Below are 23,386 nucleotides of genomic sequence, written 5' to 3'. Positions count from 1 at the left end.
AAAAAAAATCTGGTTTTCCGTTGTGTAAACAGCCCTCTAGGCCTGGCTACCTAATGACTAAACAGGCAACAGTTTTGTTTGAAGGTACCAACTGTAGAAACTAATAATCTTAAAGAAATTCTTTAAAAAAATGTTCAAATGTAATGTCAACAATGCTTATTTCTTGGTAGAAATAGAATCATAGGTGGGAAAAATATGGAATTTGGGTCACACTCACGTAGTGACATAGTTGCACGTTACTTACTATAGAAATTATGTATAATATTACAAGTAACTAACCCTAAACCAAACCCTAACTTAGTAACTCATGATGTGGTTAATTAATATTACTAAGTACTTATCTGAGTAAGTACAATGTAACTAGAGCACCTTAAAATAAAGTGTAACTGGAATTTGTGTTCTCTCAACTGCCAACTCGCACACACAGGATTATGGGATATCATCGTCAAGAATGATACATTGATGCTGCCTTAAGTAAGCGACCAAACTGTAATGCAAATGTAAGATTAGGTGGGTCTTGTTTCCATTCTGGCATTATCTGGTGCCATTTTGAGTCATCACAATAATCATAGTACTCATTATAAAGATGCATTTTCATCAAGTTATGCTTTAGAACAGATTTTTATTTATTTCACAGTCCTGTTTCGCATGTACATACTATATACTTATTGTAGTAATTACAATAACGGGGTAATAACTAGGTACTAGTCCCGAACCTACACAAACCTAATCTTAACCCATGTAGTAACCTTATTTAACTCAGTACTTTCTTGATAAGTACACTGTTAGTACATTTTAAGTGCAAGTACTGTAAAATAAAACCGATTTTTGGTTCACACATGCAGTTTTTAAACAGAGTGAAGTAGCTTGAAGCCAAGTAACACTAATGTAGTCTTTAAGTGAAGTCAGAAATATTGTACATGTATGACCAAGCAAAGTTGTATTTACATGTGTGAAACTTAGACGTCTAGACTAACTAGATTTAAGTTGTGATGTTGGAAGGGGCGTGTCGATGTGAAAAATGGAGGCAAAAAAGTCTGTTGTGTTGTGAGTGGTAAACAATGATTTGCGTTCTAAATGAATGATTTTTGAGGTTATTTTACTTTTTCATGCTGCATTTCAGCAATATTATGGTGCTATGTACGAAAAAGCATAAAAACAACAAATGTAAAGTTAATTACTCGCCTAATGTAAAATAAATGTAATAGAATGTGGTGAATGTGGCTTGAAATGTGGATTTTATTGTCTTGAATTCAAAAGTAGCCTAGTAGTAGAACATAGTTTTTGTCGATCATCCATTGTTTTGTTTAGGCTACTTCCGTATTGTTTTTCCAAAATGCATGGCTTATCACAACAAGGAACACCCAACTTGAAAGTAGGAGCTTCCCAGGTACACTCGAAGGCTTGACCTCTTAGAAACATGCATACGCAGAGGCAAAAGTCTCCTTTCTGCATTTTCAAGAGCGTTTGACAAATACCCTGTCATCTCCTACTGCCGTTATCTACCAATTACCCCTTTTCAAACCAGTTCACTTGGAAAACGCAGTCGGATGTCGCGGGTAACTCAAAATGAGCTCGAAGAGGGTGAGTGATTCGGCTGATTGCTGAAACCTCAATGATTGTCATTCTAAGATGGTGTAAGGGACATATATGTCAGCTTAATCAAGACATTAAACCTAGCGCCCGTCCGCCAGGATGCGAAGCCCTGACCTGTCTGAGAAAATAGTTCTCTAATTGGTTTTGTGTGGTGGTACAGCGTTCCCGTTCCCGCCCAACCGTCATCCCCACACACTCCCAGTGCACATCACTGTCAGCAAGCTCGGAAAATCTCCTTAACAAGCTCCACGTTACATAAACACTCCTTTTTTATTGAAGCTTTAAGTGAGAGACTCAAGGAGAGGTTGCATTTTCATATCCAAGACGAGGCCAGATGAGTGAACATGGTGGGAAAAACAACAACCGCTAACCTGGGAATGCATCCAAATCTTAGCAATGCTAATTTTATCAGTATCACAGCTTGACCATGGAAAGATGGAATTAAGTTCTTGAGCAATTTGAAAGGGGCGTGAGGGTGGATGACAGGCCTGGTGAAATATGCCACGCGCTGCCCTTCTTCAGGTTAAGATCAGGGAGAAAATGCAAATTCACTGGATGTGCTTGTAGAGGTCATGAGCCATTCTATTTATCAGCCAACCTCTCGACAATGAACAAATACTACTACCGTTATTGTTTAGAAATCATATACGTTATACTTGTGGCATATAGTATTTTTGCTTATGTTGTTTAACAACAAGGTGCAACTGATAAATCTCATCATAAACAGATTACTTTATGATGCAAGCATGCAAATTATTTTGCATGTTCTTCACTGTAAAAAAAGTTGCTGTCTTAAAGGAACACTCCGACTTTTTGGGACTTTAGCCTATTCACCTTATCCCCCAGTTAGATAAGTCCATACATACCTTTTTCATCTCCGTGCGTGCTATAAGTCTGTTTGACGCACCCACCGCTAGCCTAGCTTAGCACAAAGACTGGATGTAAATGGTTGCAGCTAGCATACTAATCCAAATAAGTGACAAAATAACGCAAACATTTTCCTATTTACATGTTGTGATTTGTATAGTCACAGAGTGTACAAAAAACAAAGTCACATGAGACAGACATATTTTAGCGCATCTCAGGTGCTGCGGTTATCACTCCGCCCAAGTAGCAGTGCTTCGCCTTTAGAGAATATAGTTCCCAGTATTTATACGGTTAAAATATGTCTGTCTCATGTGACTTTGTTTTTTGTACACTCTGTGACTATACAAATCACAACATGTAAATAGGAAAATGTTTGCGTTATTTTGTCACTTATTTGGATTAGTTTGCTAGCTGCAACCATTTACATCCAGTCTTTGTGCTAAGCTAGGCTAGCGGTGGGTGCGTCAAACAGACTTATAGCACGCACGGAGATGAAAAAGGTATGTATGGACTTATCTAACTCTGGGGGATAAGGTGAATAGGCTAAAGTCCCAAGAGTGTTCCTTTAAATTAAGTACAATCAACTTGGATGTTTAAGTCATTTCAAGTTAAGTTACATTAAACTGACTTAAAAAAAGTCCACAAAAAGTTGAATTTTGTATAACTTATTAAAAAAAGTTTTAAAAACAAAAGTTAAACTTATTTTGATGAGTTAAAGCAATGTAAAAAACATGTTGTCATAACTTGTTGATCATATAATTTTTTACAGTGTAAGAAAATGTATGTTTCTATTCTGAAAATGTTGTAGTGGTGTTTTGTAAAGTATATGGTTGCTTTTTTAGCTCTGTATATTTACATTATTTACACATACTCATTTACTTTTTTACATTGTTTACTTATATAAATAATACATTTACGCAAGTCAATTTTTATACAGGTAAATAAGCAAAAAAGTAAATTAGTATACAATTAAATAAGATAGGCTGTATATATTATAGATTTACTATTTACAGTTTACTTTACATATTTGTTTACTTAAATGTATGTACATGTAAATTTACGGCTGTAAGTTTGTTAAAAATGTACTTTATAATTTATAGTATATTCTCTATAATTTACTTTATTTAGACATACCCGTTTACTTTTGTACATAAAATGCAAAAAGTAAATTAGTATTTATGTAGCCTACTTATATAATTATTACATGTATACTTTATTCTTTATTGTATTAGTATGCTAGTATCGGTACTGAGATTTGATATTAACCAGCAGTATGCTGATAATTAATGATTAAATTCAAGTCATGTGTCAAGGTTCTGATGTCTATTCAGAAACTAAAAGTAAGGCTCTCTTCTAGATAAATTCCATATGCAAATATCATATTGGCGGAGTTATTTATTTAATCTAAAATATGCATGACTTTAGACACAGTCATTAGTTTCTCAATGAATTGTTATATTTTATTTAGCCTAATCATGTCTGACTACACTCCTTAAATAGCTGAACGGTTTTTAGGTTAATGCATGCAAACACACTGATTGAGATATGCAACTTTTATTTATATATTCAGATAATAGGTTGTTGAAACATAATTTAAAACCAGCATTAGAGAGCACTCATGTTGAGCATTCAGCATGCTTTATTTTCAATCTGGCTCATTACTGATGATAAATTACATCTTAATTATAATGATAAACATCCTGTGTAAATGAATGAGGTGTATCTGACAGGAGGACTAATTTGCTAATAACTATCACCCTGTGAATAAATGATGACACCTCTCATTTTGCTTTACACATTAGTCATGTCTCTTTTGTATTCCTCTGTCTTACTATCTTTTTTTATAGATCTTTTGGAATACAGTATGATAGGCTTAATATTTAAAATGTATTATTATTAAAGACAAGCACACAGCTCCAGGTCTACTTTATTTTCTTGCCATCTTACACCTCAAATGTACGTTTTTATTTCAATTACTGGGATTGATATCAACTCGTTATACACTGTAAAAAAATTATATGATCAATAAGTTATGACAACATATGTTTTTACATTGCTTTAACTCATCAAAATAAGTTAAGCAATTTTCAAATATTTGTATAAGTTATACAAGATTCAACTTGTTTATTTAAGTCAGTTTAATGTGATTGAAGTATAAATAACTTAAATATCCAAGCTGATACTTAAATTAAGGCAGCAGGAACTTTATGGTTAAACTGGGAATAATATCAGTTAAAGTACAATGTCTAAGACTTTTGTAATGCTTCAATAGTGCTTTTCACACAGCGCTTAAGCCCGGGTTGTTGTCATTCTAAACCCCACTTTTAAGCCCAGGTAAAGGAGCGTTACACACTTGTAATTTAGAAGCAGGGTTACCCGTGGTTATGAAACCAATGGTGATAAAGAAAAGACCATTTCATTCTTACCTTTATAGTCCGAAAAGTCCATTCAGTATAAACTTGATCGTACATTCAACAATACAAGGATGCGCAATGCTAGAGCTTTTATGTGAAAGGGCCGCATGCTCCGTTCATCTGATCAGTGACACTGCAAATACACAAATAAGCATTAACCATATTAAGGAATGAATACATCAGGTGAAATGTCAGTTTATGAATACCCAAGATTAATTGTTAACCCTGGGTAAATTATGAGCAGTGTGAACGTGAAAAAAGATAACCTAGAATTTTGTTTACCCGTGGTTTAGAATAGCCCAGGGTTAACAATTTCAAGTGTGAAAAGCCCTAATCAGACAGAAGTCCTCTACGCAAAATGTCCATGTCACTCTATTGACAAGCTTAAGTGTTCAGATAAGCCTTGATTCATTGCACTACGCCTCGGAGCAAATCACAGCCGGACGACTCAATAGTGAGCTAAACCTCTTCAGTGATAAACATTAACATGAGGCAAGCAGACAGAGAGCTCATCCATTAAAATATACAGCTCCGGTTGCTTCACAAGAGACCGCTCATAAGACAGGACAAGGGTGGGTGACCTTGAAGCATTAACTATTCCTGCTAATTGACTAATAATAAAATGTTTTTATTGTGCAAAAAAAAAAGCCTTTAGGATAATTGAAATTCGCTCCACTTTGTGGTAGGTCTGGATTTTTGCTGAGGCTGTAAAACATGACTCTTAATTGGCATAATGAAAAAGATTACAGTGATGGCTGTGATTACTGTCCTCCGTTTCTGGAGCCTCCGCTCTGTCAAACTTTACATTGAAACCAGACTCATTAAGCTGCAAATTACAGCACACAAACCTATTGGTCCTCATTAGCATTGACTGATCCTTGTCTGGGTGGACACCCGCACATTTTTTAATTAGCTACACCTCACATCCAATCAGTCTAATAACAGGTGTTAATTTTCGATTTCCTCTTTTCTTTCTCCTTTCATCGATGTTGATTGTGTAATAGAAATGGGTGACTTAGATTACATGATCCATTCGACCTGTCTTGTAGTACTAAAGTAGTTTGCCAACTTATTTGGCTCAAGTACCCCCTTTATCAAATGTGTTATTATTAACTTTGGATACCAGGGTTGTGCACCGCTCAGAATTGAATTGACAATGCCTTTTAAATTCTAATTTAGTTCCTGAATTTGGTAGGTAGCAAACAGAATGCAGTATTACAATTAGAATTTGAAGATGGCTGAATTAAAATGAACTGGAATTCTTATATTTTATGTTATTTAATTGATATGTAGTTTATTTATTTTATGACATTTCATATTTATACCAGTACTGGGTAGATCGCTTACAAATTGTAGTCGGATTGCAAATTACATGACGAAGTTAATGTAATCCATTACATTACACATTTAAGATCATCTCATTACTTTTTGATTACTTTTATATTACTTTTGACCTAACTCAATCACATTAATTTGAATAGGACAATCTTGTACCATTTTACATTCAAAAAAAACTAAGACTCTATTTTTTTGTTATCAACAACATGAAGTGCATTAAACATTACATTACGTCAGTGTTTCCCTGACTGGGGTTCGTGATGGAACTGCAGGGGGTTCGTGAGTTTAATTAAAAGCTATTAATTAAATAAAAAATTTTAATTAAAATAAATTTGACAATAAAAACAATTAAAATAAAACACTAAAAAAGATGAAATATTTTATTTGTTTATCTGCATGTCATGTGACCAATCAACATCAGAGAACATGAACTTAACTTTATTATTTATTATTGACTTGATTATTTAATCACTCTTTAATACATTTTTATTTTATTTTACTAAACAAAATCTTTCTAAGTACCCCCATGAACCCCATGTACACATATCTAAGCTATTGTGGTTTTCAAATCTTTCATAAATCAAGATTATAGCCAGGTTAAAGAAGGGAGCTGTTCTGATTAAACTTACAGGAGTATCAGACAAGTTTTGTCATGTTATCATGTATTCTGCTACATGAAAACTGTGGCGCTGGCTCTGCCCTGAAGGCATACAGTCAAAATGCATCAATCTCAGCTGAAGTTTCGCTTGCATGCCTGCAAATATAAATTCTGCAACTGTGTCTAAATTTGTGTGGTTTCTGTAGTGTACATTTTCAGATTTGACTGTGCCTAAATGACCAGTATTTTAAATGTACATCCCTTTTGGTGATACATCCCCATGCAGCACGATGCAAACTAAAGATCAGGCTGTGGTCTATGCTGCGCTGTGCCATATATAACAGGGACTGACGGGTCTTCTGATAGGGTGTCAGTTTGGCTGTGTGTTAATGTTAAGTTGCCGGGCCATGCTCCCAGACTCATTACAGCACATTTAGTCCTCTGAGCACAAGGGAACTGCTCACGTGCATATTATGACAAAGAGATCTGTTTTGATATTAGGTCTAATACTGAATTTAGCAAATAAACCATAACAGTTCAGCCTACACTCTTAAAAATAAAGGTTCTTAATTCCATGAAGAACCTTTCACACCGATGGAACCTTTTTATGGCATAAAAGGTTCTTTGCAGTGGGGAAAGATTCTTTGGATTATTAAAAATGTTCTTTACATTAAGGTGTAAAGAACTTAATGTTTTTTTAAGACCTGTTAACTGAAAGGTTCTTTGGGGAATGAAAAATGTTTTTTTCTATTGCATCACTACAAAAAAAAAAAAAAACAAAAACATTTGGAACCTTTATTTTTAAGAGTGTCGATTATGGTCCTGAATGCTTCTAGTATTCATGCTAGCGATCATGTGAATGGCAGGACAGCTGGTCTGATACTGAAAAAGGCATCAGTGTTGGGCAGTGCAGATTCCCTAGACAGCAAAATCCTTGGCAGATTGTGTATTTAGCTCTCACAGAGAACCTTGATAAATGGTCATTCTCCTTTAGATAGACCAGTACAACAAGACCACCACTAGGACCACTGATAGTCATCAATAACACAGTAAATAAACTGCTTGATGCCTTCCAGCTTAGATTTGTCATAACGTTGTGAATCAGGAAGCACACGGACATCTAGAATACCAGCCATCATCCATCATCCCTTACCCAGCAGAATAATTGTTAGCATGTGGATGTCAATAATAGTTTTAAGATGCTGTTAACACAGCCAGATTAAGTGCCGTATCACTTCAGTGACTTGTGAAGTACTGTACATTTTTATGGTAACACTTTACAATATGGTCTCATTTCTTGACATGTATTAGTTAACATGATACATGTTTACAGCATTTATGAAGCTTTGTTAATGTTAGTTCATAAAAATACAATCGTTCATTGTTTGTTCATATTAGTCCACAATGCATTTACACTAATGATAACAAATAGCAATTTTGTATTAATACAAAATATAACGTTACATGTAGAAATGAACACAAACTAAGATTAATAAATGCTGTATAAGTATTGTTCTTGGTTAGTTTGTGTTAACTAATATAAAGTAGGCAATTTCAGACAGGTTAGCAATAGCAAGCTAGCTTGGAAAGCAAAAGATCCCATCCACCCTTCAGAGCTTCTCTAAAGCCACGCCTCCTTTAAAACACATGAACGCGCACAGCAGTGTTTGCAAAGCGTCACGAGACCAGAGACGGTTACATTACCTTATGTTTTAAAGCACATAACATTACAATAATAATGAACGTAAACAACTTACAGATCTCTAGTTGTACCGTCTGACTGCTGCATATTCATTTCGCCATTGATAGTGTGTTGACATAGAAACGCATAAATCCAAGTCTGAGCACGTGACCAGCTCCGGGTAGAACGTCACGGGTTTCCATCTCGTAATTACTGTTACAACATGGAGTGAACGCAGCATAAGCTCGTTGTTTTGGTTCAGGGGGAACTGTAAAAGGCGGCTGCTGTTCGTTTGCGGTGATTGTCCACAACTCTGCATAGCCTTATGGAACGCGTTGATGACGTGTGATGTCTGCGCGAGCAGGGTGCGCGCCGCGGAGGAATGGATGTTGACAGGCAGGTAAGTTAGGACTTAAATGCACCAATTTTGGTCCTGTGACTTCCATAGAAGATATACATGTTTTAATATTTAGACCACATATAGTAATGATTGCTCATGATGTGAAGAGAGTTTCAACCAGGCCTATAACAAAAAAGTGTTTATAAAACAAATTCCTAACTTTAATTAGGAGTTTATTGAGGGAACAAAAGAAGAAAAATTCTATGGTTTTAATTTTTAGTTAACAATAATAACCCTGCATAAGAGGTCTACCTTTGTTAAATGAATGTGACAAAAAGAAAGACTGTCTGTTGTGCAGTTCACTCTGATGCTTGATGTCATTTGAAGCTAGAAGCTAGAAGATCTTGGCCTGGTTTCACAGACAGGGTTTAGATTAAGCCAGGATTAGGCCTTAGTTCAATTAGGACATTTAAATATCTTTTATAAACATGCCTTAGAAAAAAAAAAAACATTACTGGTGTGCAACTTGAGACAACAACCACAATGGCACGGACATATTTTAAGATATGCCAGTGCAAGTTGCTTTCAGTTGAAACAGCTCAAACATGAATTTTAGTCTGAGACTAGCTTAAGCCTTGTCTGTAAAACTGGGGGCTAGACTTTTGTACTGCTTAACAGCTTCAGAATTCAATAATTATCGGTTATTGTATCATCCGTATCAATGCATCTATCTACATCACATTCCATTATATGTCATTTATGGATTTATTGGTGTTTGACTGAATAAATTGTGCACTCAGAGGGAGGGGAGGGACTGTGTTTATGGCTGATCCCTTGACATGCCCTAAATTGCCTTGTTTGCTCAGCACATGCACAGAAACAGATGCTGCTTCACTGCGCTGGGTCATTCACTCCATCTCCTGGTGCTTAGTGGAAAACCTCCTTAGTTACTCTCGTCCTCTCGCACACAAGTACGCTTTAGTTTGTTCATACATGCACTACTGTTAATGCAAAAGCAACCATTTTGTACACATGAGCTGCGTTGTCGTTACAATACTGCTACGTTTAGGAAGCAAGCCATTCAAAATGAATTAATCTACTTTGGCTGGAGCTAATGTGACTGCCATCATTTACTAATTATCGTCTGGCTTTCCGAAAACCTGTGTTAACTGAGGGACCACCCCACCCCCCGGAGAGGAGGTGGTGTGTGCAGACATGTCATTCGGAGCATTGTTACGAAGGTCTGTGCTCCCTGGCCTAGATTATTATGATTAAGATCCACCTAGCAGATGACTGTCCAATTGTCACCTTCATTACGGCACTGGATCTGGAAGGGCACATGTGTTGTGCCAATTCATCGTGCCACCAAACAAATGCTTATTGTTTTGCTGTGCTCTGATGGCTTTCTCTGTGTCATTACTAATATATATATATATATAACAGGTTTCATTATTTTTTCACATCTTTACCCATAATGCACATCTAACCTCTGCTGATTATAGTAAGAAAGGCGATCCAGGAGAATGTGCATGGGCTTACAGGACGTCACATTGGATCATGACACAGTCGCTGGTAAACTAACCACGATCCCATCTCTTCTGACAAATGTATGAAGAGGCAAAAGGCTAAGCAATTGCCGTAAATCCCACAAATGAAATATCCTGATGCTGAATGTCTTCTTTTGTGCACTGACAGGGTGGCACGTATACCTCGTGCACATTCAGGTATCAGAATTCAGTCGTATCAGTGACTTAAAAAAAAAAAATCTTGGCTGTGTTGGTAAAATATTATGTTAAATAGGCCTACGTAGATTAGATAAATAAAATAACATTTTTAAAATTAAATATTAATGTGTATTTTATTAAGTAAATTGTACTATTAAGTTAAATTATTTAAAACATATTGTAAATAAATTAAAAACTGCATAAAAATTAAATACATTGATTCATTCATAAAATGTATTGTTAATAATAATGAATCATTTAAAATGTTTACCCCTGTTCTGTTTTATTCTTTCTTGTGTTTGTGGAAGTTATATTTTCATTTTCATTTTTTTTAAAGTTGAAAAAGAAAGTTGGACAGGTCATTATGTTTAAGTGCTTAACAGCAGTGTTATTTTAGCATCAATATATTGTTATAAGTTTTTACTAATGTTTTCTGATAATTGAATTAGTTATTTTATTAGTTATTTTATAACTAATATTATGACTTGATTGTCATTTTAAAGTTTTAGTCATTTTGTTTTGTGTTTTTGTTATTTGTTGTATTATTATATTGTTTTATGAATTTGTATTTCAGTTTTAGTACATCAAGTTAAAATAAACAAAAATGAGAAGTTTTTTTTAAATATTATTTCAGTTAAAGGTTATGTTATTTCAATTAACGAGATTTTTTTAATCTAGATTTAGTTAACGATAATATCGCGCATAGTAGGCCTATCCATTTGTTAAATGGTTGTGAGAAAAGAAAAAGTGTTCTGCAGCTGCACCGGTTTTAAAATTAGAAACATTTTTTTATCACTCTAAATGATGCTAGATGTAATTTGAAGCACATATACCGTAGATCTGGACTTTTATATTGATTATCTGCTAAAAAAAATATTTTGTATCGTATTGTATCGGCCATCGTTATCATATCGGCCATATCAGTGTAGGCCTATCTATACATCATATTCCATTCCATGTCTTTTATGGATTTATTGGTGGCTGCTACAGATTATTAAGCAGATGAGGCTAAGGCTTTTGTGGTAAGACCTTCGGATTCTGTGGAGAGAAGTCAGCTTTGATTACAAACTAAGTGCCATGCTGCCAGACGGGGGAGGGTCTACATGCTGATATGCATTCTATCAGAATGATTCATGCAAATTATGCACATTATTCCTGCAGGAATTTCCACTGAAACTGCCTGGAGAAATTGCCGGAAATTAGCCATAAAATTCACTGTGTCTGGAGTGCAAGGTGAAGGCCACTAGGAAGCCAAGGACACTGGGCTTGTAGTTATTCCGCACATGTGTGTAGTGTGTGTGGTAACCTGGTGTTTAGTCCATGTGGCGTTCGTGGATGCGAATACACAGCGTAGGGTTCATTAGAGGATTTTCCTTTACTAACGCACTGATGAGAATTTCAGTCACATGTCTGATAATGAGGCTGTGAGATGATGAGGAGCGTAATGTCCATGAGTGTTACACTAAAATGAATCCCCAGCTGCTCATTCATTGTTTCCCGCACGCACCCCTTCTTGTTAGTTCCTGTTGTAGCATTTATTCATGTTATCTTGCAACAGATTATTGTCTTATTTGGCAGACTGACCAGTTGACATCTTGATAAACAGATTTGTTTTTCAGCACCTGCATTAAGATTTGTTTACTGTATGTTAAATAAATGAACAGTTGATTTGATAAAAGAGTTTTAAAGATTTGAGTTGATTCAGAGTTTGAATGTATCTCCAAACAATAGAAATTAAACTTTCATGTTCTGGTCGGCAACTAAAAGACCCAGAAGCCTGTTGTTATCACAAAAAATACCATTTGTCTATTTGAATATTCTGTTTTATTGTATTTTTAGTAATTGGTTTGTACCATATGATGTTTTAAAACATCTTAAAATACATTTTTAACACACATAATATGTATATAGCTGCTCTTCAGGTTAATGACTGTGTGTGTGTGTGTGTAATGTTGGGGTTTGTTGCTCTTCAAATTATTGCTAGAAATAATTTTGTCAATGTTTAGGAGTTCATTTGAAAAAATATATATATATTTTTTTTAATTTCAAGCATACAATGAAAAAATGTACAACATAAGACAATAATCGAAAGAACACTGATGATCAAACAAATAAAAATTCACCGCTGCTTGAAAAGGAGTGGGATGAAGTTTATAATTTATTGATTCCCACCACCCCCTCATATTAAAAAATATAAACAGACAGCTTCAAGAGGTTAAAATAACCTTTTTATTTATTTATTTGTTTGTTTGTTTATTCTAGCAGTGTTACTGTAATAGAAAAGTCACATTTATGAGAATAACATGCCTAGTTTGTGTAGATACAGAGCGTTAGAGCATCAATAATATCTGTCAAATTGGTTTTGATTAGGTTACAGTAACTTTAAACCAATTTACAAATAAGAGGTCAAGTTTTCAATCTTTCAAACAGAACACGTGTTTTAATTTCTACACCAAATTTCTTTCATTATTTGAATGAATTAAGGTTGCTCAATTCAAATGACAGATCTCATCCAGAAACATAGTCCTCGCTTATGAAAAAGCCAGGAAAAATATCAACAGAAACTCTTGTTTAATAGGCTGCAGAACAATTAATTCCCTTCTCATTAGGAACACAAAGCCTTACATAAATGGCATTCGTAATGTAGAACATGAATGTCTACATTAATCCTGAGCCACAATCAGCAGGGGGCTTGCTTTAACTCCATATGTCCTCTCTGTGCCTCATATGGCTGATGCTGGATGCCTGGCCTGCCTCACTTGGGCAGAACTGCCTCATGGAGCGAGAGAGCAGGGCTGTGGATGTTTCTCTGACTGACTCCCCTGGTAATGATGTTGTCCCGCTGGCACATACAGCCACAAGTTTGTATTTCAAAGTAGGCTATATGATTGTCACAAGTGTTGAGCATAACCTTCGATATCCCTTCGATGTGCACGTTGTGATCGTCCTGAACAGGTGCTGCGCTATTTAGCTCATAACCACCCAAGTGTACCTTTGAATATACACATTAATATTCATGTGCTATTTACAGAGGTAAAAATGAACCATTTTATAAATGAGTCATTTGATATGGCAAGAATCAGACTGTGATCACACTTTGTCATTTTTTTCTGTTCCGGACACATATGGTGATTATGTGACAACAGTTTCTTGTAATGAAACTCCGATGCCAAAGTATTTGTACTTTCATTTTTTTACTTTTCAGATACGTGTTGCTTATATCCGCACTGCTTTTAATTAGGTATATTGAAAACAAATGACACATTTTCTATGCCATAACCCCCAAACTGTCTCTAATTGGGCTGAACCAAACACTGGGTATGTTACAAATTGAAACATTCTCCCTGGAAGCCTAACAAGACCGTAGTTATTGGTGCGGCTGGTCCGTTACCTTTGACCTCTTGTGCAATACTAATCTGTCACTAGCAGCACTGCGAATTAGAACCCTGTCTGAGCAAAGATGTAATCCGAAAACAACTCCAAGAACATCATTATTTAAAGAAAAGGACAGTGTTGGAAAGGGATTAAGATCTTAAAACTCTCCATTAATCTCATTCATCCAGACAATAGACAATACTCAAATGCAATTCAGTAATTCCTGTTTTAAAGAATAGCTCGTAATCACCAGTGACAGATCTAGACCAGGATTCTTAAAAGATTTCCAATACTTTCCCTGACACATCTGGCATAATTACAGCACATAAACATACATAAAGATCAAGAGATTGAAGTTTAGACCAAATACATGAATATATAATAAGATGCATACTTGTTAAACAAGACCTAAATTCAATATAAATTATGTCTATACATAATACAATTTAAAAGAACTGTTCTATTTTAATATATATATATGAAAGTGACATTTATTCATGTGATGGCAAAGCTGAATTTTTTTAGCAGCCATTACTACAATCTTCAGGGTCACATGATCCTTTCTTTCATGATCCTCATTTCTTGTTATTAACAATATTCAGATAAACTATTAAGCAGCACAACTGTTTTAAAAATGTATAATAATAAGTGCCATTATTATTAATTGAGCACCAATAATAATTGATTAAAAAAATTATTAAAGTAATTTCTGAAGGATCAAGTGACACTGAAGACTTGAGTAATGACTGCAATCAATGAATTAAATTGTCATAAGATTTGACAATATTACTCTTTTTACTGTATTTTTTAATAAATAAATGAAGCAAGAGACTTCTTTCAAAAACAAACACAAAATCTTAATTATTCCAAACTTCTGACCTGTGTGTGTGTATGTGTAATTTTAGGCTCGCCATTTCTCCAGTTATTTTCACGAGACAAGTTACCAAACGTCTGCCTATACGGTGTGTAAAAGTTTAGAGAGAGCAAGTAGTGTTTAACTTTTCAATCTTTTTAACTTGCAAATGAATCATGCCAGTGCAACATTGACAAAATGACTTCTAGCATTACATATTTCACGTGAAGAGCAATTAACCTTAACACTAGGAATTTCGCTCTCTGTTCCTTTAATTTAACAACATCATTTGCACAGCTCTCCCACAGCCAAGTGTAAATTACAGCGCGTGACATTGGGCTACTGTCGCATGTACAGCATATTTCTTCTTTTAGTTGGTACAAGAACAGAGAGATGATTCAATTCCTAGGCTGTGAGCCTGATGCTGATATGAAGAGGACGGTTTGACAGGGTACACTTATGTATACTTTGAATATCCTTGTTTATCACCCCCAGCATACATCACATCTATATAAAAAATAGGTGCCCTGGTAGCTCTTGATATGGTAAATTGGATATTTTATGGTTTATGGAAAGCCGCCTTTTTTATCTTTCACTTTTATTCATGACCTCTGAAGCTCCAATGCAGACATTGTAAAGACAGGTTAAGCGTTATTAGGTTCATGAATACAAACACTGCTTTGATTCTGTGTCACTAGTAAGGTGGTTATCTCTTAGTTGCCTCATTGGTTTTGAGTTTGTGAGTTTGAGCAGTACGAGCTCAATCCTACAGTGATGCTCACTGATTAAACTCAAGGATCTGTGTGATAGGACTGCCTTCATGCCTCTTAAGGGAGTTCAGACTTCTTTTGATGGATCCCATCCTAGCTCTTTTGAATTAAACCGTTTGTCATAAGCTAATCGCTGTATTAAATAATGCATCCCAGTGCAATCTATAATTAATGCACTCGAGTCGTTATTGTCTCGCACTGATGCTGCCTGTTAAGGTATGTGGAACTGGTGAATAAAAAGTTGGTGAACATTGGAGAGAATGATGGAAATCATGTAAATGGGGTCCTGAAAGTAGTTGACTCCACACAGTAATTGCTGACAGTATTTATCCAGGCAAGGCTTTGTGATGGCTGATTACTGCTGGCCCTGATTAACGACTCCTGCGTGTGTCTCCACATCTGTGCTGTGCGGAGAATTAGAGAGGACAGAGCAATACCATAATACTAGTGCTTTCCAAATGGCTAATGTACAGAGTTGAAACATTGGAGAGAGTGAAGATGTTTCATACCCCCCCTTCTGTTTTGTGGGTGGGTAATATGCTTTTGTTTTTTGGTTTGGGTAACTTTTTTGTGTTCTGATTGTTTTATAGTATTTTTTATCATTAATTTCATGCTATAGGGGTTAGTCATGCCTCTTTTTTTTTTCATCTGACTCTGAATTTTATTATGCAAGCTAGTCATTGAATCCATGTTTTTTTGGATGTTTTGTGATCCATTAAAAATTTCACTGGTTTAGAAAAACGCACCGTTTCCCCCTACCTCGAATCCAATTGTATGTGATTATTGTAATTGGCTAATGTGTAAAATTAGTAAGGGCTTGGCTTTTTAAATTATGGTTGATTTTGTCTCATTAAACGGTGGCTGGGCAGGGTTACCAGGTCGTCCCATATAAAACTGAGAGAAATCTGGTTTAAAAGAAAAAACTTTTAAATGGCCCTGACAATCCTTTCCTTTTATTATATAGGCTACCTTTATTATCCCCATTAACTGAAAAGGTGTTTCCGGTGACGTAGTTCACTAGAGAAGGTTGTGATGTGATGCAGTAATACTGAGCGTCATGTTTTGCTGCTAGTGATGGTGCTGTCCCTGGTGCTGAACTAAATGAGTTATGGGGGTGCGTGAAAACATTTTGTAATTGTTAAAAGTGTTCGAAAGAAACAGCTCTGTCCTTGACACCCAACAAGTCTCACTTTTTTGATGATTGGATTGAAGATTAGATGTTTCATCTTCCTCCACAAAGATCTCTTAAAAATGTCCAGCGACAAGACAAATTAAAACTTCCTTTCGATAGAGAAATCGAGGTTCTCTGTAATGTTTAAAAGTACACGTTTATCTTATAGGCTACATCGGTCTACATACATGTGAGGTCGTGAAATAAACGAATTGTTTTTATTTTACGTGCAGGCGCTCCATCAACCCATTTATTTTTAAGGGAAAATATATAATGTCTTTCATGTTAACAATGTTAGATCTTTAGCGTTTTCGCCTCACTTTTCCGTTTATTATTATTATTATTATTGTGTTAGTGATTGATTCATGATATTTTAATTAATTAATTATAGTCTTAAGCTTTTTATCCTTTGCTGTTCTGATTTTTTAAAATTATTTCAGTAGGCCTAATTAATTCTAAATAAATAATTTTAGTGATAATAGTGATTTTATACTGCCTATGTAGTTCTATACTGTTTTTTGAAATGCATCATTTATTTTATCTATGCCTTACTTTACGTGATTGTTTGTTGTAGAAGTGAAGTTTTTAAGTGAAAGCGGAATTGCTGTTGCACTTCATATCAGCATCGTGTAAACAGGTCTAATTTTTTCGATGTGGTGGACACCAGAACTAGAACAATGTACAATAATGACACTGACACTGATGTTCATGACTGTTTCCTGTGATTAAAGACACCCAATTACGGCAGTGAACAGTGTCGTAATTATGTTCCTTAATCACATCCAGGAGTTTAATTGCCTTAACGATGTGCTTAATTAAAAGGAATATAGGTATTGCAGTCGACAGTTTTGATACACTGTTGTTTTCAAATTAACATTATTAGACAACGTCACGGATTTTTTTTAATAATCATGATCGGGGTGACTAAGCTTTATCTTGTAATACTGACAGACATTCTCCTTTGGCCGAAGGGCATTGCTGTCCATAACGTCTGGTCTTTTTTTCCCAGGGCTTCGCCCGTTTATGTAAACGAGCAGAAAATTAAAAACACTCATGTTCAACAAACCACTGCTAATTTAGTGAGAGAAATATTAAACATCTTGCTTCTTAATCGTTAAATGTATCTTAACACTATTGCTGTCAGATGCCGATTTCACAAATAACTCTCTTCCGTAAAATATTTTTTTTTTTTATTGGTCGTAATCTCTCGAGCCAACAGAAGCCATGAATCACTTTACTACCAGAGGCATCACAACATACAACCAGGCATAATATGTTGGATCAAAATATTTTAATAAAGCTTTCCAATACATCAACACATACAAATGGCCCTCTGTGGTCATATTGAAACTAATATATCTACATTGCTTCTAGCCTCGACCTGACAACAAGTTGAAACCGCCACGTCCCTAGTCAAACTGCATGTGTGTTTGTAATAAGCCAAATCGGCGAGATTTACAGCAATTATGACAATGCTTAATCAGACCAGGCATGCAGACCCACTTGATTTCATCCATTTAGAGAAATTAAAAAAGCAAAACAACTTTTTAAGATTCCACCAAACTAACAATATATTATATTACAATTTTGAAAATGAACAATCTCAACTATGCTTTCGAAATAACACGTAGGCTACTTTGGAATAAAGTCCAAAAACGCTGCTCCTTCCAGCTGCTGCTTTTTAAAACACGGGTGCACTTGAAAGCAAACATTTACATAACATAAATTCAAAGTAGCAAGAATACGTATTATTGCAAGTTAGAGTTAAAAACCTTGAAACGTTTGGTATCATAAACAAGGTAAAACATGGTTGCATGTTGTCAGGTCAGTGATACACGTCATTCTGAAGGGTCCACGTTAATTAACTGTTCATTCTTCATCAACAGACATAGACTTTTAGTTTGGATTTTATCCCACTCTCACCAGCACTTAAAAGTATAGGCTATACCGTATGTACACAATCAGTTTTTCTTGGAATGAAGTTGTAAGAAAAGTTTTTTAGCATTCTTCTATATTGAGCTCATTGTAAAACTGCTGGAAAACATCAGTCTCTCTTTTTTTTTTCAGAGTCAAACGTTGCGCATGTGCTTCTACCAGAGTCAGTACCGCTGCAGAGTTTAAGGCTTGTCAGTGCATTGCTTACAGAGGCTGGAGGTGACGTTGTTGAAAAGGGCACATTTGTCCGGACAGGAGGATGCTCCAACTCCTGCGGGGAACGGGTAACCAGTCGGCTGCTCGTATGCGCTCAAACCCGGTGCTGCGAGAGCTGTGGTCGCGGGCAGCGAGGCTGCAGAGATAGCCTGGCCTTGGTTGAGATACGCAACCAGCCGTCTCATCTCCTCCAGCGCCTGTGCCTGCATGAGGATGTAATTTTTGGCTAAGAGCAAGGTGGCAATTTTGGAGAGTTTCCGTACAGACGGACTGTGCGCGTAAGGGATGACCGCGCGCAGCTCATCGAGCGCATCGTTCAGATCGTGCATTCTCCGTCTCTCCCGGGCGTTGATGTTTAGTCTCAGAGTTTTCTGCTCTTTGTTTTTCTTACCTCCCTCTGACTTTGCCCCGGGCACCATCGTTCTCCCGTCAGCCATGAGCATCATCTCGCATCGGTCGTCACTGTCATCGTCCTGGCTCTGTTCGCCGCCGCTGCTCTCCGCAGCCGAAGTTCTGTTTGCGCTCTCGCCGTACTTCACACACAAAGATCCGGTCGGCAGACCCAGCGTGCCCGCTCGCCCCCCGGGCTGCACCGGGTCTGGGTCGGTCTGGTCGAAACAGCTGATGGGCGACTGGCTGTCGCGGGAACCAAGATCAATACCCGCAGCCGGTCGAAACGAGTCCATCTTTTTGCTCGACACTGCGCTGAGAGTTTTGTGAAAAATGTCTCCACCCAAGTTTAATCTCCTGTCCATAGTCTCCAGAAAGTCGGACGCGATGGTGGGGCTTCACTCAGCCACTGTCCTCTCCTTAAGTTTCTACTCTATGAAGTAGAGTTGATGTTGATGGCTGCTCCACTTGTCAAGTGAGGTGTAGAGGCAGTAGCTCCTCCTAAAGTGCTCTACACTGCGTTTATCGCGTTGAGACACACTTTGTAGATCTCGGCAGCGATCAGCATCAGCAGCAGAAGGGGGAGTCTTTTACATCATTATCTCAAGTCGGGCTATTAATGTGAAGAAGATTCGCCTATCGGGATTGAGCGCGCGCTACCCAATCAGGTTAACGTTTTAATTAATGGGATTAAAACGGTAACAAACAATCCAAACGGGTTTCTCGCAGCTTTACAAAAGCACCACAGCTCCTTCATTTCTATGCCCATCTGTGTACCCAATGAACAAGTGCATTCAAGCCGCTTGAGCTTTGCTTTACGTTCTAATGTTAATATTTTTTTGTTTTGCTGCAGTCTTTTTTATAGGCTGGGGGAGGGACAGTGAGTGTGTGGGCCTAATTTCTAATCCAAATAATAAAAAGGGGGCACATATTTAGATCAAGTGTCCTGTAAAAAAAGTAGCTGCCTTACATTTTTAAGTACAATCAACTATGTTTAAGTAATTACAACTTAAATTACATTAAACTGACTTATATTTGAATCTTGTATAACTTATAAAAAAGTTGTAAATTGCATAATTTAGTTTGATGAGTTAAAACAATGTAAAAACATATGTTGTTATAACTTATTGATCATATAATTTTTACAGTAAAACTCGCATCACTATTTTTATCTAAAAGTAACAATTCGAGAGAAAACCACTGACCTTCCGGTAAATTTTGATGTTTTAATTAAATGTCTTTTAACAATTTTCATGCAAACTGTAAAATTGAAAATGAAATTTGAAAGAAAAAGTTATTTGTCTCAAGTGTGTTGTTGTCAAATTTGTGTTAGTATTTGTTACTTCACATTTACTCGTCGACAATCCAAAAATTTGACTTTTGATATTTTAAAGCTCACTTGTTCCATTCAGCTCATGTCATACCCAACACTGCTCCTTCCTTTAGCAAACCACATGATCCAACTGTGTAGCTATTCAGTCTTGAGTCATTTTTCAGAGTATCGAGATGACCTATCCTCATCTTGAGAATTCACTATATTAAATTACCCCCTTGGTTTATATGGGTAGAAAAAATCTTTAAAAAAAGTACTCTTAGAAATTCACATCTGCAGCATTAAATAAACACACAGAGCAGCAACTATTTAGATACTCGTAATTTTGCATTTGGGAGTATGGGCTACTCGTACAGGGTAGGCAGGCCTACTTAATAAAGTTTATCTTCTTCACTTGGCCCTTTTGTATAGGCTACTTTGCATCACAGTGGCAGACAATGGTAGTGTGCGAACTTTTGGGACAATGCTTCTAAAAAGAAGAGGACACATTTGTGAGCGAGAGTCTCCCCCACGTGGCCATAATGAATTTTGCGCTCACTTGTATTTTTTAGGGGTCACTTATTTGTCAGCAATAGGCATCTTTTGTAGGTCTCAGTAATGATCATCTCAGTAGTGATGTTCAGATGTTCCTATAAACTCTTTACATTTTTTTGTACACATTTTTGTACACAAATTACATTTAGGTTAAGTTTTATGTCTAGATTATACTTTTTTTACTTAATAAAACAGATAAAATTCCAATTCATATTTCCTATTCAAACTTCATTATTACAATGCAGTAAAAGGTTATACAACCATAAAGCGTAAACCATACACCGCACATGTATACAGTAGCTCGGGCTGTGGTAGGCCTAAATGTTTTTTGCAATACTGTCCTGTGCCACATGGTCTCAGACTGCGCACATTATTAAACATTCGGACAGACTCACCGAAACATTTAATAGGCTATATATGACAAATATTACATTTATGACTAATACAAAAAAAAAAAACGTAAAATAGTAACGTAACCAGTTGGGTGAGTAGCCTACATGTTTGGTTTATAATTTCACACATTTCAGATATACAAAACAACTATCGGGATCTCTATTCTTTTATTGGCTATATGTTTTATGATTTCAAAGCTGTCTTTTGCCACTAAAACACATGCGCGTGCACATTTGCATATGGTTAGTTGTTCGTAATTCAGTTTTATCTGTTACCAGTGATGCAGTAAGAGATCTGCACAGAGAAATTCAGGCGCTGTCCACATGTGGTACTGTTGTGTTGCTGCAGTATTGATGAGCGATTAACAGTTTCCAGTGTGATGGATGAACCGGAAGTATTTCTCATCTCCTTCTAAACTCTGTGTTTAGGACCGCCGAACGTAAACCAATTTTTTATTTACAAAATTAGATTTTTTTAGGCCAACATATGATATAGGAATATATGGACTTATTATAATTATTTCCAAAATGATACACGAACGAACGCAACTTATTAAACATGCAATGTGATCTTATGCGACAACGATGTAGTGTAGGCCTACTCTTTTAAACCATCACTTACCATAAATAATATAGGGGCAATATTCAGATAGCATACCGCAACTATTTAATTCAGTCTCTTCTTTTTCTGATCCTCTGTTTGTTTTCTCTCACTTACCCTCGGCCTGTCTGTCGTTTAATAGCTAAGTATTAGCCTAATATTCATCACTTAGAAACGGCTTAGATGCTCCCCAGCGAGCAAACAGTCGTCTATAATACGTCTAAAAGACGTAATTGTTAGACATCCAGAAGACGTCCTCACAGGAGCCAGAATGAAAGTTTTTTATACGTCTTTTCAGGACGTTGTTTAGATGTAAATTAAAGACGTGCTACAGACGTAATTTTTAAACATCCAGAAGACGTCCTCACAGGAGCCAGAATGAACGGTTTTTATACGTCTTTTCTGGACATTGTATGGACGTAAATTAAAGACGTGCTACAGACGTAATTGTTAGACATCCAGAAGACGTCTTCACAGGAGCCAGAATGAAAGTTTTTTATACGTCTTTTCTGGACATTGTATAGACGTAAATTAAAGACGTGCTACAGACGTAATTGTTAGACATCCAGAAGACGTTTTCACAGGAGCCAGAATGAAAGGTTTTTATACGTCTTTTCAGGACATTGTTTAGACGTAAATTAAAGACGTGCTACAGACGTAATTGTTAGACATCCAGAAGACGTCTTCACAGGAGCCAGAATGAAAGTTTTTTATACGTCTTTTCTGGACATTGTATAGACGTAAATTAAAGACGTGCTACTGACGTAATTGTTAGACATCCAGAAGACGTCTTCACAGGAGCCAGAATAAAAGTTTTTTATACGTCTTTTCAGGACATTGTTTAGACGTAAATTAAAGACGTGCTACAGACGTAATTGTTAGACATCCAGAAGACGTCTTCACAGGAGCCAGAATGAAAGTTTTTTATACGTCTTTTCAGGACATTGTTTAGACGTAAATTAAAGACGTGCTACAGACGTAATTGTTAGACATCCAGAAGACTTCTTCACAGGAGCCAGAATGAACGATTTTAATAAGTTTTTTTGGACATTGTTTAGACGTCAATTAAAGACATGCTACAGACGTAATTGTTAGACATCTAAAGGCAGCCAGAATAAAAGTTGTATTAGTCACGTTTTCTGTAGTAGAAATGTCAAAGAAGACTGTTAAAGACCCATATTGAAACGGAAATCCCATTTGTGCATTTTGCAAGGATCCAACTTTAAAAAATCTTTACTTCAAAACAGTGGCAGTGAGT

General features: G+C 36.2%; 1 protein-coding gene across 1 annotated transcript; it reads right to left on the bottom strand.

Moving 5' to 3' along the window:
• Window positions 1-18,402: 18,402 nt before the first annotated feature.
• bhlhe22 (basic helix-loop-helix family, member e22) lies at window positions 18,403-20,026 on the bottom strand. Its single transcript, XM_056249007.1, has one exon. The coding sequence runs from the start codon at window positions 19,631-19,633 to the stop codon at window positions 18,845-18,847; it is 789 nt and encodes a 262-aa protein (XP_056104982.1). The 5' UTR covers window positions 19,634-20,026; the 3' UTR covers window positions 18,403-18,844.
• Between the last annotated feature and the right edge of the window lie 3,360 nt (window positions 20,027-23,386).

The sequence above is a fragment of the Rhinichthys klamathensis genome, unplaced genomic scaffold, assembly GCF_029890125.1.
Source record: "Rhinichthys klamathensis goyatoka isolate OS25496 unplaced genomic scaffold, OSU_Roscu_1.1 h1tg000059l_1, whole genome shotgun sequence".
Lineage (NCBI taxonomy): Eukaryota > Metazoa > Chordata > Actinopteri > Cypriniformes > Leuciscidae > Rhinichthys > Rhinichthys klamathensis.
The sequence above is the reverse complement of the archived record's forward strand: the minus strand, read 5'-3'. Positions and strand labels throughout refer to the sequence as shown.

Bases quoted from the DNA above. Each gene is read 5' to 3' on its own strand.
- bhlhe22 (XM_056249007.1), bottom strand. From the start codon at position 19,633: ATGGACAGGAGATTAAACTTGGGTGGAGACATTTTTCACAAAACTCTC.